The sequence below is a fragment of the Catharus ustulatus genome, chromosome 28 (genome assembly GCF_009819885.2).
Source record: "Catharus ustulatus isolate bCatUst1 chromosome 28, bCatUst1.pri.v2, whole genome shotgun sequence".
Lineage (NCBI taxonomy): Eukaryota > Metazoa > Chordata > Aves > Passeriformes > Turdidae > Catharus > Catharus ustulatus.
In genome coordinates this window covers 2,262,905-2,279,223 of record NC_046248.1, presented here as the reverse complement: position 1 = coordinate 2,279,223, position 16,319 = coordinate 2,262,905, and the positions used below count along the sequence as shown (strand labels likewise).

The 16,319-nt window shown below is 51.6% G+C and overlaps 1 protein-coding gene across 6 annotated transcripts in view; it reads right to left on the bottom strand.

Annotated features, from left to right (window-relative positions):
* Positions 1-16,319, bottom strand: part of LOC117007989 (protein CEPU-1) — a 350,616-nt gene that overhangs the window by 128,417 nt on the left and 205,880 nt on the right. For 2 of the 6 annotated variants that reach the window (XM_033081482.2, XM_033081484.1), the window contains exon 2: positions 9,183-9,267. In XM_033081482.2, coding sequence (XP_032937373.1) covers positions 9,183-9,267 — 85 coding nt within the window. Of the gene's footprint in view, positions 1-9,182; positions 9,539-9,666; positions 9,748-10,232; positions 10,249-16,319 lie in introns of those variants that run through there. The other 4 variants (XM_033081480.2, XM_033081483.2, XM_033081485.2 and 1 more) reach the window with 3 other exon arrangements.

The window sequence follows — 16,319 nt, the reverse complement described above, 5'->3', positions numbered from 1 at the left end:
CTTCCCTTCCCTTCCCTTCCCTTCCCTTCCCTTCCCTTCCCTTCCCTTCCCTTCCCTTCCCTTCCCTTCCCTTCCCTTCCCTTCCCTTCCCTTCCCTTCCCTTCCCTTCCCTTCCCTTCCCTTCCCTTCCCTTCCCTTCCCTTCCCTTCCCTTCCCTCCAATCCTGCAACTCCCAGAGGGTCAGACCCAGCAAGGTGGGTGAGTTCCTCCAAACAATGCACAGCAGTTTTTTTCTAGAAGGACCAAGAGGATGCTGACCACCCCTGATCCCTTCAGCAGTTCAGATTTTTTCAGTCAATGCCACTTGAACGAATGGAGGTCACAGAGAGCACCTCTGGATGGCCAAAAATGTCTGTGATGCTTTCAGACTCACAGAGGTGCCCGAGGTGAAGGCCCTGTGTCTGCTGAGCAATGTCAACAGTCTGCAAGCTGCTGGCTTGGAACCAGCAAGGAAATTGCAGCTGCCACCCTCCAGGAGACAAGGACAACTGGAGAAATTTAGGAGCCCAGCTGACATGCACCAGTGAAAGCATCTCCCCTTCCAAACACCTCCATGACGAAGCAATAACAACCCCAGATGGGATTTTGACTTTCCAACTGCAGAATTGCTCAGACCTCTAAGAACATCAACTCCAACTGTTCCCCCAGGCCACCACTCACCCGTGTCCCCAAGTGCCACATGCATGCAGGGTGTGGGCAGCCCATTCCATGCTTTTGGTACAGAAATATTCCCTAATATCCAGACTAAACCTCCTCTTGTCCTATCACTCATTACTTTTGAGAAGAGACCAACCCCCACATCCTGCCCTGCCACAGAATGCAAGAGAGGGAGGAGATCTTTAATTCCACCAGTCAAGGACAACAAAACACCTTTGGCTCCTCATGTTTGTAGAGGACTAAATCACATCACTTGCACACACACCATGAGGAACCTCCAAACTGCTCCCTCCAACTCTGCCCTGACCCCCACACTGTGCAAGTTTGCAGAGCAAACAGGGTCCTGACGTGCCTTGGCCAGCCGGAAATTTGGCCTTGGAAAATGTAAATCAAAAGAAACTCTGATTCAAAACAGAACAGTTCTTCCAAACGGTAGTAAGTAATGCAGAGATTAAGTTGGATGGAAAAATTGATGTAAAACAGTTTAGAGGTGAGTCAGGAAAGATTTGTTTTCAGCTAAAAGGGAACTCTGTGAGTGCAGAAATCCTTCCCTTCTGAGCCTGAATGAAATCAGAATCTCACTATTTCCTACAAAACACGTTTAAACCCCAAATCTTGCTTTAGCTTCGTCAGAGAACTTCCTGTAACATTTGAGATGATGCTTCACTGAACTCACAAACTCAGACAAAAGGAAAGAAATAATGTTTTTCCAAGCAAACCAAACCTGCCCTCTCCCCCACAAGGGAATTCTAAGTCAAATCCTTTCCAGTCAAGGTACACAAGAAAGAAACGGATTGTTTAATAAAAACATCTGGGCTTGAATTAAAAAAAGAAAAAGTGTTTTCTTATTTAACAAATTATAAAAGTCTGAAATTTTTGAATGAAAGAAGCTGGTGCTCTCCCAGTTCCTGCTGAATAGTAAAGGAATAAAAAGGACCTGGAAAATACTTCTTGAATTTTCACCTCAGTCACCCTTCCTTTGAGCTTTCTACTGGACTGTAAGAGAGGAAAAAGGGATGCAAGATAATTTAAAATTATCTTTATGGTTTTCAAGGTTATTTAAGGAATATAATGGACTAAATTTGGAAGACTGAAGGAAAAGAACCCAAATATGATTTCAAATATTAGTGCTGTGCCTATCTGTAGATCCAAAGTATCTTGAGATTTGGAAGTGTCTCTGAGCCTGGAGCTGCCCTGCTCTCCTTTCATACCTTTGAGAATTTGCTTTTCTCAACAGCTTCCTCTCATGCTTCTTATTAGAGATGTGTAAAAACCATGAGGCTGAAAAACACGCTGGTTTTGCTGAACTGAGGATGTGAAGCTGCGAAAATAATGATCCCACCATGACAGAAAAAAAAAGGGAAAAAGAGACTCAAAAATCCCAAGTAATGAATGTTTGGATCATGGCCGGGGCTCTGCATGTGTTTGATAAAACAGACACAGGTGTCAGAGCCATTTATGGTTGCAGGCACAGAGCCGGTCAAAATCTCCCATCTCTGGGAAAAAAATCCTGTGATATTTCACCAGCTGCTCATGTTGGAAGGTGGTTTTATCCCTTATTTACTCTGTCCTCATTGACATGCAGAGCTGGACTCACTCATCTCCTGTTTGACCCTTGGTGTCCTTTCCTATTCAGCACCATCCCCAAAGGTGTCCCCACCTTCAGACCAGGCTCAGCTCTCCAGACCTTATCTCAATTCTCTCCCTGGCTTTTCCAGGGGACAATCCAGCTGCAAAGTCAAGTTTGCCTGCAGATTTTCCATACCCACCCATCTGCCTCCTCACTCTGCACATAAACTAAGGATGCTTCCCAGCATGACTGTGGTGGTGACAGCCAACACCGCTCCCCGGCAGCTGAAGAATCCTTATTTAAACCAGGATTTTTAATATCCTCATGATGGAGATGCTGGTGGTGGTTCAGCAGACGCTGCAGCAACCAGACAGCCAAGCCTGAGCCTCAGACTTGGCTCCTTTACAGCCTTGCACCTCCAAGAGCTGAACCCAAGGAAAGCAGAAGGTGTTTCCCACTTGCTTTGCAAAGGTGCCGCATGCAACAACGAGCAAACCCCGAGGAGAAGGAATTCCACATTGCTATTCCACACACAACACATTAGCAGTCTGCATATTATAGCAAGACTGAAATGCTGTCTTCCAAGCCGATCCCCAGTCCATTAGAGTTGGGATAAAGACTCATGGTGACATTAATGAGCACTGGATCAGCCCCTTTGCTGGCATAAATCTCTCTGTCGCATCGGTGGGATTGCATTTTCCCCATTTGCCTGTTTGTTTGGCTCTGGATTCTCATTACAATTTCTATTAGCCCAGGTTCCCACTGATGTGGTTGTAGATTAGTTCCTTCCTGATTTTTTTTCCTCTGAAGGAAAATAAGGGTGTCTGAGTTCAAAGTGGCAGGTTTTGGCAGGTCTGGAGGGAAGAAAACAACTCAGTCTGATCAAGAGGAGGATTTTTCCAATGACATAAATTGAAGTAACTCCGGTGAAGCCAACAGAAGAGACAAAGACTTGGGCAAGTTGAAGATGACCCACATTCCCATCCCACCTCTGGTAACACACACCTGGAGCTGCCAGTTCAGGGCTGCAGTGCCAGGAGTGTGGCCCAAAGGGCTCTGCCATCGTGGCACTGGGACAGCACGCCAGGACAGCCAAAGGCTAGATCTGAGGCCAGCTGCCATCCCTTGGATTGGCACCCACAAGCGCTTGGGTTCAAGGTATAGATCAGCTCATGGCTCTGCTGAGGCAGCTCCAGAGCAGACTTTGGGGCTGTGAGCAGCCCCACAGAGGCATTGCTTTCCCAGGTCCCAATATCCCTGATTTTACTTCAGCTCCCACCATCCCAACATCCACCTCCCAGCAGCTCTGCAGTACCCCAGGCACACACCAGGTACCCCCAAAATGACAATTCCCTGGCATATGCAACCAAATAAAACTCCCAGTCCCCTCTTCAAACCTCAAGCAAGGGCAGGACATGGGTGGACACCTCTGGTGCCCTCCAGTAGGGCACTTTTAGCATTTCCCTTACAGAGGGATGGATCCTGCCACAAAGAGACTGCAACGCCAGCAGATGACTCATGGAGCAGAGAAAGGAAGCTTTGCAATCGCTGTGCACGAATCAAGACATTTATAGGACCTGGGAGGGCACCTAACGTCACACGAGGAGCTGAGGGCAGGGCTGACAACGGCAAATCCATTCCCTAAGCCTGCCTTAGCCATTCAAAACACCCCCAGCACCCCTCACTGGCCACTGTGGGGCTGCTCTGCTCTCCCTTCCCCACCCCAAGGTGAAGTCTGTTTGGCTTCAGCCTTTCTCAGATGTGAGATGCTTAAGCCAGGATGGAGATGACAGCTCCACAAAAGCCACTTGTCCCCTAGGAGACCCCAGCTCCAGTGAACCAGAGGCAGCAGCTCTACCAGGAAAGCTATAAAGGGAAACCCTCCTCTGGCACAGCAATCAGGAGCTTGTCTCATCTCAGATGGAAATTGCACTCAGGGAAAAAAAAAAAAAAAAAAAAAGAATAATCCATGCATATGACAATTTTTTTTCACCACTTTAAGCTGATTCCATCTCCGAGATGGGAGAGAGGTGGCAGAGATTTGCTGACATGTCACTTTAGTAATAAACTCCTCTTTCAGAAACGTGCCATCGCCAGCAAAGCGAGCGGCTCGTGAGCTACAAACCCTGCACATGGGGCTCCTGCAGCCTCCCCCACAGGGCATCCCCAGGAGTGTGGGCACAAAACCCTGAGCAGAAAGGAGCACCCAGCAATAATGGGAAGAGGAGAGAGGCAGGGGTGAAGTGGTACCATGAGGGATGCAGGAGAACACGCTCTGCTCCTTCCTCACCGTAATACAAGAGGGGTATTAATTCACAGCCCTGAATTTATTCCCTAAGTCTCAGGATGAAAAGGAGAGAGGTTTGAAGAAGGGCAAAGGTGGTGGATACTGGAGAATTGGGGGAATTAACTTGGGTCAAGACATGAGTGTGCAGCTTAGCTCCATCCTCACCCCATTCCCACAGGTCTGCTGGAAGCTGCTCCCAGCCCAGCCCAGGTGCTCAGAACTCCTTTACTGCTCAGGAACTGAAAAAACAAAGGTGTGACACCTTGGTCTCTGCAATCCCCAGCTATATCCCCCACTTTGGGCTTGGGGAGCAGGCATGCAAGCAGTCAGGAGTCTGAAATAAATAACTGCAGCAGGATGGAGACTATCAGATACTGGGCATGGAGACCATTGGAATGGGATGACTTTTCCACAGGGCTGAGCCCTGGAGGGGCAGATGAGCACTGATCTGGAAATAAGGAATGTGGTGGTTGTGCAGGGAAGGGGGGAGTTGGCTGGGCAGGGCAGCAGATGGGAATACCTGACTTGGGATGTTCTCAGCTGGTGGGACAGGGTGGACAAGCAGCACTCCCTCAGTGGGGTTATTGCAGCTCACAGTGGGAGTGGGAGCCTGGAGCAAAATGGACACAGAGCTGGGCAGCCACCAGAGGAGGTTTAGCAATCAGGGCAGGTCCCTTTCATCATCATCCTCTGCCCACTCTGGCTTTTGTTACTCACAGCAGGAGCTCAGCCCGGTGCTGGGCACTGCTCTTTGAGCCCCCCTGAACCCCCCATGACTCAGCCAAGGCTTTCCCAGGCACAGACAGCCTGGAATGGGCTCCCTGCCCTCCTCCCTCCATGGGATTTCTGCACTCATTGACTGCAAACCACAAAGGCAGCTGCTCAAAACCTCAAACCCTGGCAGGAGACACAGATGCTCCCCCAGGACCTGGGTGCTTGAACACACCACATTTACCCACTGGAGACTGTTCTATTTTTCTATTTTTCACAATAAAAACACAGCATGGCAAATTCCTGTGAGTAAAGGGGGAAAGATGGGGCAGCAAAAAGTCACAGAAAACAGACCTATCTCTGAAAAATTGTCTTTTCTGCTTAGCAAACAAGCACTTTCTGTTTGCACCCATCAAACAAGCATGCTTGATTTTGTTTTGTTTCACAGCCAAGTCATCATTTCCCCAAAATTATTTCAAGAGCACAACAGGGGCCAAATAAATTTGCAAAACAGGCTTAGGTAAAGAATGACAGAGCTCAGTGGCAAAGCTCACAGCCCTTTTCAAAGCCTGAGTGGAAACCATGGGAAACATCAGGGTTAAAAAAAGCTTTGCCTCATGTTTGACTCAGATTTGAGTTTTAGTGCTGGAATCAAAGAGGGGAACAAATGAAGGCATTGCACCACCCTGCCAAGGAAACCAGAGGAGATGGAGAGAGGAGCACAGGCGGGTTCGGGGGACACCATGCAGGCGCCTGTGCTGTGGTGGGAACGTCAGAGCCTCGCCATGGGAAGGGCTGACTGATGCCAATTAAAGTGAAATCATAATCAAGCCATTTGTTTTGGGGCAGAGAGAGCTGCTCCAAAGGTCTCAGCAATGCCTGGACTCGGTTCAAGCACTGCATGGAATTGAGGATGGAAGTTCAGGATGGAAGTTCAGTTCCTCTCCAGCATGAACCGCTCGCTGCTGGTGAGGGCAGAGCTGTCTGGACATGGTGGGAGGGGATGAAGAACAGCCTCATCCTCACTATCTGTGCTTGGGGACACAAGGAAGGACAGAAATCTCTGACCTTCACCTGCACACAATTCCTCATGGCAACCCCAAAGGCAGGACCAGCACATCCATCAGTAAAAGCACTGTGCTGTTGGACACAACACCCTCAAACCCTTTCTTTATTTCCTTTGCTGCATCCAGGAGTAAATCCTACCCCTGCCATCCCAGGCAGCAGCTCTAACCCAACATCTAAAGCTTGATTTAAATTTAATACAGTGATTTAAAGTGCTGGTACCCACAACATGCCTGTACCCTCCAGCAGAAACATCACAAGACAGAAGGAAATATCTGAACATCACCAATGTCTCTGCTTCTAAACTGCTTCCTTGCAGTTGATTGTACAGAGCAAACTCTTTACAACAGAGAAGTCTCCTTGCAGCTTTCAATCCAGCTTTTTTCCCAGCACTGAATTCACTCTGCTTGGAGGGACAGAGCTGAAAAAAGCCTCTTGGCAGAGCACTGCTGCTCAGCAGTGGCTTGGGCTCCTCAGCACCTGCCACCCCAATAAAATAACCTATTTCCAACAGCCAAAACCTCTCCCTTGGGAAGCGGGGGGACAGAACTTTCCAAGTGCTCCAGAGAAACAGCAACTTCTGCTGTTTTCAGCTTGCTCTTCTCTTTTGGCATCTGTGAAACACCAAGAAGAGACCTCTAGAAACATCTCTCCTTCCAAATCCTTGGCTGCAGCTCCCTGTCCTCCCACCTTGCATGGAAATGAGTGGGATTGGATTAGACCTGGTTTTTTTATTTTTTCCCTTTCCCTCACTGCCACCCATGCAGGGCTGGGCAGGAGGTGGCCAGGAGCATGGCTGGGGTCTGGCAGAGCCTTTGTAGCAACATTGCTATTCTGCACAAGTTAACTCCTCCACAACAGATCGATGGGCACGCCGGGCTGGGAGGGGAGCAGGCAGGAAGATTCATGTTTCCTTGAATTCCTCTGGTTTTCACATCTCTGCTCCTCCCGGCTCCTGCCACAGCACAGCACACTGGGACTGACCAGGGGATGCAGCAATGTCCCACTGCCTGCTGGGCCAGCTGCTCCCACCTCAAAGCAGCAGGAAGACACCTCCAAATGCCCAGCAAAACCACGCTCCTGCACCTCTCTGTCACCACAGCAGAGCACCAGGCCTTTAATTTCCTTTAAGCCTTTAATTTCCAGGAGCAATCCCTGCTCCAGAACAGCAGGAATGTCAGTGGGAACAGCATCAGCACAGGTTCCACATCCCAAAGCCCTCGTGCCCCTCTCCTGGGGCACACCTGTATTGATGAGGCATCTATCAAGGGACACGGACATCCCTTGCCACCAGACTGGCCCCCAGATCTGCTGGGATGCACCTATGGCAGCTCTGGGATGATGACACGCTGCTGTCCTCCTCCCTCCCTCCCCAGAGCCACCTCATAGGGTTTGTCCCCCTTCCCATGAAGCCTCCCTGACTGAAGAATCCCTCCTGCTGACTCACCCAAGCTTCCCTTTGTTCTCCTCCAGCACCAGCGAGCACCCAGTGCCAGGGCAGAGCACCTCGGTCCGTGGTGTGGATCAAGATCCCTGCTCTGTGCCCGGCACCCTGTGCAGGCCCTCACCAGAGCCTCTTCCCACAAGTTTGCAGAGCTGCTGCCACCCCTTTGTTTCACTTCAGACCCCCAGTAACCCAAACCCCTCCCGCTTTGGTAGCAGCATCTGGAGGAATTTTGGCACTTGGGAGAACACAGCGATTCAGGAAAGAATAGGAGCTACTACTTTTTTAAGCCAAGCTCAAATTCCTAAGCAAGACACTCTGTCCTCCACCCTCTGCCACCCTTTTCCAGCCTCGTTGCCCAGCCGTGCCATGACACAAGACAAATCCAGAGGAACGGCCACAACACAAACACTCAGGGGCTGTGGGGGGGACACAAAATTTGGCAGAAAAAAATTGAGTGGCAGGAAAATTCCTGCTGAAATTCCTCACGGGGCTTTTTATTCCTGCCCTGGCTTGGCCTCTCTCTGCTGGCTGGCGTAAAGCAGCAGTGTGGTGTCACTGCACACACCCAGCTGGCCCCGCAGATGTTGGTGTCACCTATGCAATGCTCCGGAGGAGCAAAGTCGCTCCCGAGCATGCCGGAGTTGCAAGCGCCGCTTCCCAGCGCTGCAATTAAAACCTGGCTTTTGGTTTTTAATGTCCCTATCAAACATCCTCGGGGATGACTGCGCCCATCTGCCGTGAGGACAGGGATTAGTGTCTGGGCATAAGATGTCCCAGAAATTATGCTGAGTAAAATCACGGATTCCTTGGTAGCCCCTGAACCCCTCGGATCGCTGCTGCAGGAGGCAGGACCCTGGTGCAACGCCCAGCCCCCATCTCTCCCCTTCCCAGGGAGGGAACGATGCCAGGGAGCAGCAACCCCTTGCCTCTGGAGCAAGGGGATTTTTAAGGAGCGGAGCATCCACCTGCCCGGAGCCAGCTCCATCCCGTATATCCCTATTCCAGCAGGTCTGGACCTGAGAAAAAGGCACAAAGCCACACCAGGGGGTCCATAACTCCCCCTTTCCCCAGGCTGGGCGGTCTGACACGGATGAACACCCCGGGCACTGCACTCCAGGAGCACGGCAGGATTTATCTGCACCGAGCGCAGCCGAAGTGCCCGAGCCGTGGAACCGACAGCAGCAATTGAGCCCCTGCCTCGTACAGCTGTGGGGCAGGGTGCCAAAAGGGAATCACATTCCCTTATTTTTCATCCCCCAGTAACTTTCCCGAAGACAGCTGGGAGGGCTGAGCCCAAGCCCAGTCCCCTGGCACTCCAATCTCAGCTCGCTGCCCGGTACCGCCAGCCGGCACGGCGCATCCCCCGCGGGGAAACTGAGTCACGTCCCCAAAGTCACCAGGCCAGCGGGACCCCCCGACCCCCCCCAAGGCCCAGCTGCTCCTACCTGAGCGTGGCGCTCTCCCCTTGCCGCACTGTCACGTTGTCCATGGCTTTGGGGAAGGTGGCATCTCCGCTGCGCACGGGCACTCCTGCGGGCACAAGGAAGAGCAGCCTGAGACAGAGGACGACCAGGCACCTCCAGGGCAGGACCAAGCACCCACCGACCCCCATCCTGGGCAGCGGGGACTTTTCCAACAGGCAAAAAACACACCCGCCAAGGCGAAAAGGGGGAAGGGGTGGGTGGAGAGGAGGGATGGGGGGGAGCAAAACCACCGGGGCGAGCGCTGCGGAGCTCCACGGAGATCAGGAGAGCCCCCGGCAAGGCTGGCTGCGAGCGCTGAGCCTGCCGAGCGGCATCGGAGGGAGTCCCGCTGTCCTCGGGCGAGGGAGGAGGACGGGAGGGCCGGGGGGAGGAGGAGGAAGAGGAGGAGGAGAAGTGGCAAAGGTGCTGGGCGAGCCGGTTCTTCGGGCAGCAGTCCGAGGCTCACTTGGGCGAGGATGCGCCGGGGGGGCCCGGCTGTACCCCAGTCCCGCACGTTTGTCCCGAGGCGGGGGCAGTCCAAAAACCAGTAAAAACCCCAAAAAACACCCCCGAGGCGAGCTAGCAAAGGTGTCCAGGCGCAAGAAGGCACAGCGGGCAAAAGCCTTCGGGATGCCCTGCAGCTCCTCTCCTCCCGCCCCGCTGCCGGGGGGCCGATCCAGGCGGGATGCAGGATGCCGGGATGCAGGATGGGGATGAGAGGACGGCGGGATGCAGAATGCGGGGATGTCAGGGCTGCCGGAGCCCCTGGCTGGCCTCAGCGGCGGGCGGGGGGGGCGCGGGGGGGCGGCGGCAGCACCCCGGCCCCGGCCGGCAGCATCCCCGGGGTTGTCATGGCAGCGGCTCCAGCGCTGCCCGGCGCCTCGGCTTCCGCACGGCCCGAGCCCCGCACACGGGCGGGCGGCAGCGGGGCGGGATGCGCAGGAGGACACGCACATTAACCCCCGCCGCGCCGCGCTCTTCGGGGGGATGGCGAGACCCCCCTTCTTTGTCCTCTCTCTCCCCTGAGCTTACCTGCGTCCCGCAGCCAGCACCGCACAACTCCCCCCTCTGCCCTCCTCTAGCTCCGCACCTTCCCCATCCCAGGCGGCAAAGTCACTGTGCAGGAGGGGAAACTGAGGCACGGGTAATATCCCCCCTTTCCCCCCCGGCCAGGTGATGATGGGGAGAGGCAGGAGCGTGTCCTCCTGGTCCCCTGCACCTCACACACACAGCGTGAGCTTAAGTGGCAAATTCTTCCCCAGCCGCAAGCACGGTCCCCGCGTACTTTTTATCAGCTCATAATTTAACAAATATCACATTTGCTTATGCCGAGTAATTCCTCCTTCCCTCCGCTAGTGGCTAAACACATTAATATTTCCAGGCACAGTTCCATGCTGGTAAAAAGGTGCTGGGGAGCATCCTCAGAGCAGAGTCCTGGAGGCAGCAGTCACAGCAGAGCTTTCAGGGTGCTGCACCCCTCAAACCCCTCAGCTAGCCTTAGGGATAACCAGGCCTCCCCCCTTGCTGTGCCCAGTGACTTCCCTGTTTGCCTTATCCAAAAACCCTCCCTCCATTCCCCCACCGTGTGCTCAGCAGGTTTTGCACAGCACCAACGTGGGGTGGGTTTTTTTGTTGTTGTTTTTGAGTTCGCTGCTGGCAACCTGAGCTGGATTCAAACTGGTGACCTAAATGTGAAAGGATCCATAGCCCGTTACTAATCCCTGGAGTCTCCGAATCCCCTGTAAACTACTGCTTAATTCACTAACTGTGCTATTTAATCTCTAAAACATTATGAGCTGTGCCGGGCAGAGGAAACACTCCATCAAATAAAGCTTTATTATTATTGTGCGTGCTGACTGGTCATATGAGAAGGGGATTGCTCTGCAAGTCTCTCTACTTTTTCCTTGTCTGAAGGTTCTCTGCTCCTTGAATTTAGCGCTGGTGGGACGTGCTGCCTCGAGCCCTGTTTTCCCAGAGGAAACAGCAGCTTTCCCCAGCTCTTGGCAGAAGGACTTGGATCCCTGCAGTGAACTCGGCTGTCAGAACTGGCAGAGGAGGGGGGAACGCTGCATTCAGTCGATCCTTTGGGGCCACAAATTACATGGGAGGGGTCTCTGAAACCTCACTGCATAAAGAGAGGCCGTCAGAGGCAGGGAAAAAGATTCTGTCCGGGGTTGTGTACAAGACAGCAAAGAATAAAACACACCGGTCCTGCTGATTGCTGCGGCATCCAGGCACGCCCGGCAGGATGGGGACCCCGCTGGGATACCTGCAGGACCTTCACACAAGAGCTTGCTCTTTGTGGGGCCGCTCCTCTGAATAGGCAGAGACCAACTCCTGTGTCAGCAAAACCAGAGGGATTCCAATAACCACAGCCAGTTAACCTTCTAACACGGAATTCAGCCTCGGATCGCCAGGAGCATCTTAAATTACGAGCAAAAAACCACCTCTCTGCACTGAAAGCACGCGAGGCTGGGGCAGATGTGACCTGCAGAGCTGTTTCAGCCCTTGCCAGGGCTGAATTTGGCCCACTGCTAGGAGATCATCAGCAGCATTGTTTGAAAATCCCAAGGAATTTACATCCAATATGCTCCTGCATACTAAAGCTCGGCAGAATCCCTGGTCTCCCTCCCTCTCTCGCATACATACAATGTACATATAAATCAGCCTGTCACAGCTCGTCTCTTTTCTGACAGCTGTAATTGCTTCGGACTATAAAAATATCTATAGACAATAAACACAACGCGGGAAAACAGCAAAGAGAAAACCAAATCAAGGTTCCTTTAAATAATTCAGTTGCTCCAGCAGCAGTGGAGCCAGCAACTGAGTCCAGCTGTGAAGGTTCAGCAGCGAGAGAAAGAGAGCTTTGTAGCCTCCTCTGGGGATGAGAGAGTCTTTTTTCCTTCATTGGGTTCTGACCACAGCAGCAGCAGAGTTTGCTGCGCACGGGCTGAGCCCGTCTGAGCACCAAACAGCCTCTCGCTTTCAGCTTCTTCCCTTTCTTCCTACTTAGGTGAAAGTCTTGTGGGGTTTTTTTTCGTCATTGCGAGCAACAGGCAGGAGGCAAACAGAACGAGCCAAGCACGGCACACTCGAGGTGTATCTTTATCTCTGCATCCGTCTCACTGCTCGCCTTTCCAGCAAGGCTAAAGGCCCCCTCTCCTGGCAGAGACCACAAACAGGGCAGCAGAAGCAGCAAGGGCTGGACCGGGTGGGAAGTGATGCAGCGGCAAGGATGGAGCCAGGGGAAGGATTTTCCCCGGGGGAGATGGCAGCTGGAGGGGAGGATGCTGAAAGCCTGGATGGAGAAGGGTTAGAAGGAGCAAGACCCCGTAGGTTTGCTTCCCAAAGGAGCATCTCTATGGATAGCTGGGAAGAAGGAGGTTCAGAAGCAGAGCAGGGAGCAAATCAATCCCAAAAATGTCCCACAGGGAAGAATGATGGCATTTGGATCGCTGCAAGGGACCCCGACTCCTTCTGCAAGGACCCTCCCAGCAAGCACTGCCCCGGTCTCAGGCTTTTATGCAAAATCAAGCTTTAAGCAGCTAATCTGCAGATCTGAGTGCTCCCAAAGGCCGACCAACAGATGCAAATTTACAGTTCAAGTTCCTCTATCAAAGGAAACAACATTGCTGCATTTTTCCCTGCTTCCTCCCAAGTATCCAGCACGACTCTGTTTTATCGTAGCTGCTTGCAGGTCCAAGTTAAAGATCCTACAGACCTGCCTGCAAACCTATATCCATACAATCCTACACCTCCCCACACCAATGGATTTAATTCCTGAAGAACAAAAAACTACTTTCAATAAGTAGGTCATAGCAAGGCAATTCGTACAGCCAGATTTTCCTTTTAATTCCTTTTTTTTCCCCTTTCAGGGAGTTGATAGATGGCAATCTATAGCCCCAAAGTGGAAATTTATTTTTAATCTGAAATGGCCAAATATGATCAGAAACATAATTTATGCTCGAGACAATCTCGATTTTAAAACGCCAGCCGTGCTATCGCATACCACATTATTCTCCAATAAGCTCCGAGTTGCACAAAAAGTACTTAATTTCCTTGGCATTAGTCAGGTGAATGACACACGAGTCCGGAGGAGCTTTTCCTGAATAACTGCTGAGCCTCCCGTGTCCACAGCCATTCACCGAAGCCACAAAGGCTCCGGCTCCGTCACTGCCTCATTTATGCCCTCGTTAACGGTGGCCCCAATTAAAGAACAATGATTGGGAGCCTTGCTTGGCCGGAGCCGTTTTGAGCCCTTCTCGCCCCAAAGGCATTCCCGAGCTGGAGAAATCGCCTGTTCAGGGCTGTTTCTAGGGCAGAATTTGGAATGCAAGCAGCATCCTCATGGGCGCTCAGTCCAGCACCCTCTTCACGGTGTTTAAAAGCAACGCAGGAGACCCCATTAATCCCTGCTAGAGATGCTGTTAATATTTAACTGCAGTTTAGATAAACTTACAGTAACCATCCTATTAAATTTAAATAAAATGTGCTTTTGGGAGCCTTCCCCTAAAGCCACGCTGCCCTGCTCCGCCTGCACTTTGCACCAAACGCCTCGCAGTAAAAAAAAGAACATTTTGTTTGCCCTTTAAAACGCTGCTGGGCTCGGGTTTGTCGCTCTCATCGTGCTCAGGGACTTTGGAATTTTCAAGCATGAATTAACTCCTTCCAGGGCACCCCTGGCTGAGCTGCAAAGCCTCAGCCAAGGGGCTGGAGGAGCAGGTGCCCTGGAAAAGGCAAATCTGTCCCAAACCCAGCACTGGAGTGATCTCCCTGCACCATCTCCCCAGGTAACCTTAAGCATGTCCCTGGAGGAAAAGGAAATCCAAAACATCCCACAGGCTGGACAGGGCTTTGAGCAGCCAGGGCTGCTGGAAGCTGTCCCTACCCATGGCAGGGGTGAGATGGATGAGCTGTAGGGTCCCTTCCAGCCCAAACCATCCTGGGATCCTTTGTGCATTCCAGAGGGGGCAGGCAGTGCTGCAGCTGGCACACAAAAGCAGGGGGATGTAAAGCAGCCCTCAAGGCCTCATTTTTCCTTCTGGATTAGTCCTTTCTCCCTCAGCCTTCCCCAGCAGCCCAGCCAGGCACACACATTCATGAAGTGACACTTCCACAGACTCCATATTAAATATCTATGCAGATAGTCAGAAAACTGATCAAAGAACTACCAAGGCATGCTGGCAGAGTGAGAATTATGAACTGGGATTGAGCCTTGGCACAAATCAATATTGATTTTACATAAATCTGTTTCTCAGGGCTTCCCTGTGAGGTTGTGGTGCTGTATGAACACCCCAAAAAACTTCTTTGATACAGACTCTGCATCCCAGCAGTGTGTGATTAGCATGGTTCAGGTGCCAGGGACAGTGATGATGGGGGATAAAGCTTTGTCATTAGCCATCTAATGGCATTTGATGAGTGTGTGACATTAACCCAGAGCTCTACAACTCAATCCCTGCAGCCAGTGAAAAAGGGGAAAAAGCTGAATAAGCTGAAAAGCAAAGCCAGACACTCCTCAGGTCTCTCCATGGATATGTGGGAGCTCCAGCACAGTTCCCTTAAATGTGAAAACACAAGGTTCTACCCCCTCTGCCCACAGTCTGGGGGCTCTGTGCTGGATAACTGTTTGGAAAAACAGCTCCAGGAGTTGCTGTGCCTTCTCCTGGGATGGGCCCAAGGCAAACACACTGAGCCAAGCCATTCCCAGCCCATCTGGATATCACACACATCCACTGCAGGGAGCAGCAAAAAGCCTGGCTGGTTCATTCCCTCCAGCTCAGTTTCCCCTCAAACCCTGCTCAGGGGAAGCAGACAACAGGGGAGGAGCACATACCTCAGTTTAGACAACCACATGCAACAAAAAGCAAATACTAAAAGCAGAGCATCCTTGGAATCTGCCTCTCCTGGAGCCATTGATCTCCCAGCAGCCTGCACCTGCCTCCAGACTGGGATCAGTCACCTCCAAACCGAGCTTGCCTTTCTGAGTCCCCACCAGCCACTGCTCAAAATGGGCTTTTTCCCATTTCCACCTCCAACCAGCACCTTTGCAGCACACATCTTTTACCAGCCTGCTTCCCTGAAGTTGCCAAACTGCTCGAGTACATTCCTTGGGAAAAAAGTCCAGGCTCGTTGCTGTCTGCCTGTACCAATTTGAGTTTTGCCACTGGTCCTCTGACCCTCACGGCTCTCTGCATCCAAGAATAATATTAATAATAGTCATGCCATTAAGCAAGATGCTTGGTTTGAATCTGAAGATTTTGAGAAATGATCTCATAAATTTAATTCCCGGGGTACCATCTTTGAGCGTTAACAGGCACAGTCGCCTCTGAATTCTGGGAAATGAGCATAATTACATGGAGATCGACAAGGCACAAATGCCAAGAATTCTGTTAACCTTTAATACTGCAAAAAAACTCTCCCCTTGTAATTATCTCTTTCCTTTGTCTTAAATGTTACTGATGAATATTTAGTGGGATAAGCAAATAAAAGGAGGCTGAGGGGTGCAAGGAGGTGCAGTTCCCTGTGGGATAAGTCTGAAAACCTCACAGAATCACTGTGGGTCAGGGTAGGACGGGAGCCCAGGTCACAAAACTCCTTCACGGGACAATGACACCCCCGTGGTGCCACACAGCCATGACAGCCAGCAGAGGGGAATGTGAGTTACACCAAAATCAGATTAATTCCCAGCACTGCTGCAAATGCACCTTCACCCAGGTCCGTGAAGAGTGATGTCACAGCCCCCAGTGGGATGGGTTCTTTCTCCAAACAGAACTTTGGGAATAAAACTTCCCGGGTAAAAAACACATCACCTTTCAAACACATCCTCCCTAGGGCTGCAAATGGCACTGCCCTCTTGCTGCACATGGAGCCTGATGGAAAGAAGATTTTCTCCCGGTGCGAACTGCATTAATATCTGTCAGAGCTCTGGCATTTCTGTCTATAATGATGAAAAATATGTGCTGAGAATGCGGGGTGCTCTCAGCATCGCCTCCCTCCCCATGAAGTGAAATTAGAAGCAGCTGCTCCTGCTCCCATCCCCTTTACAGCCCTACAACATTATCTCTGGAAGCTGATTATTTGGGAGATGGCGTGGGGATAAGGGAGCCCTGTGACCTATCC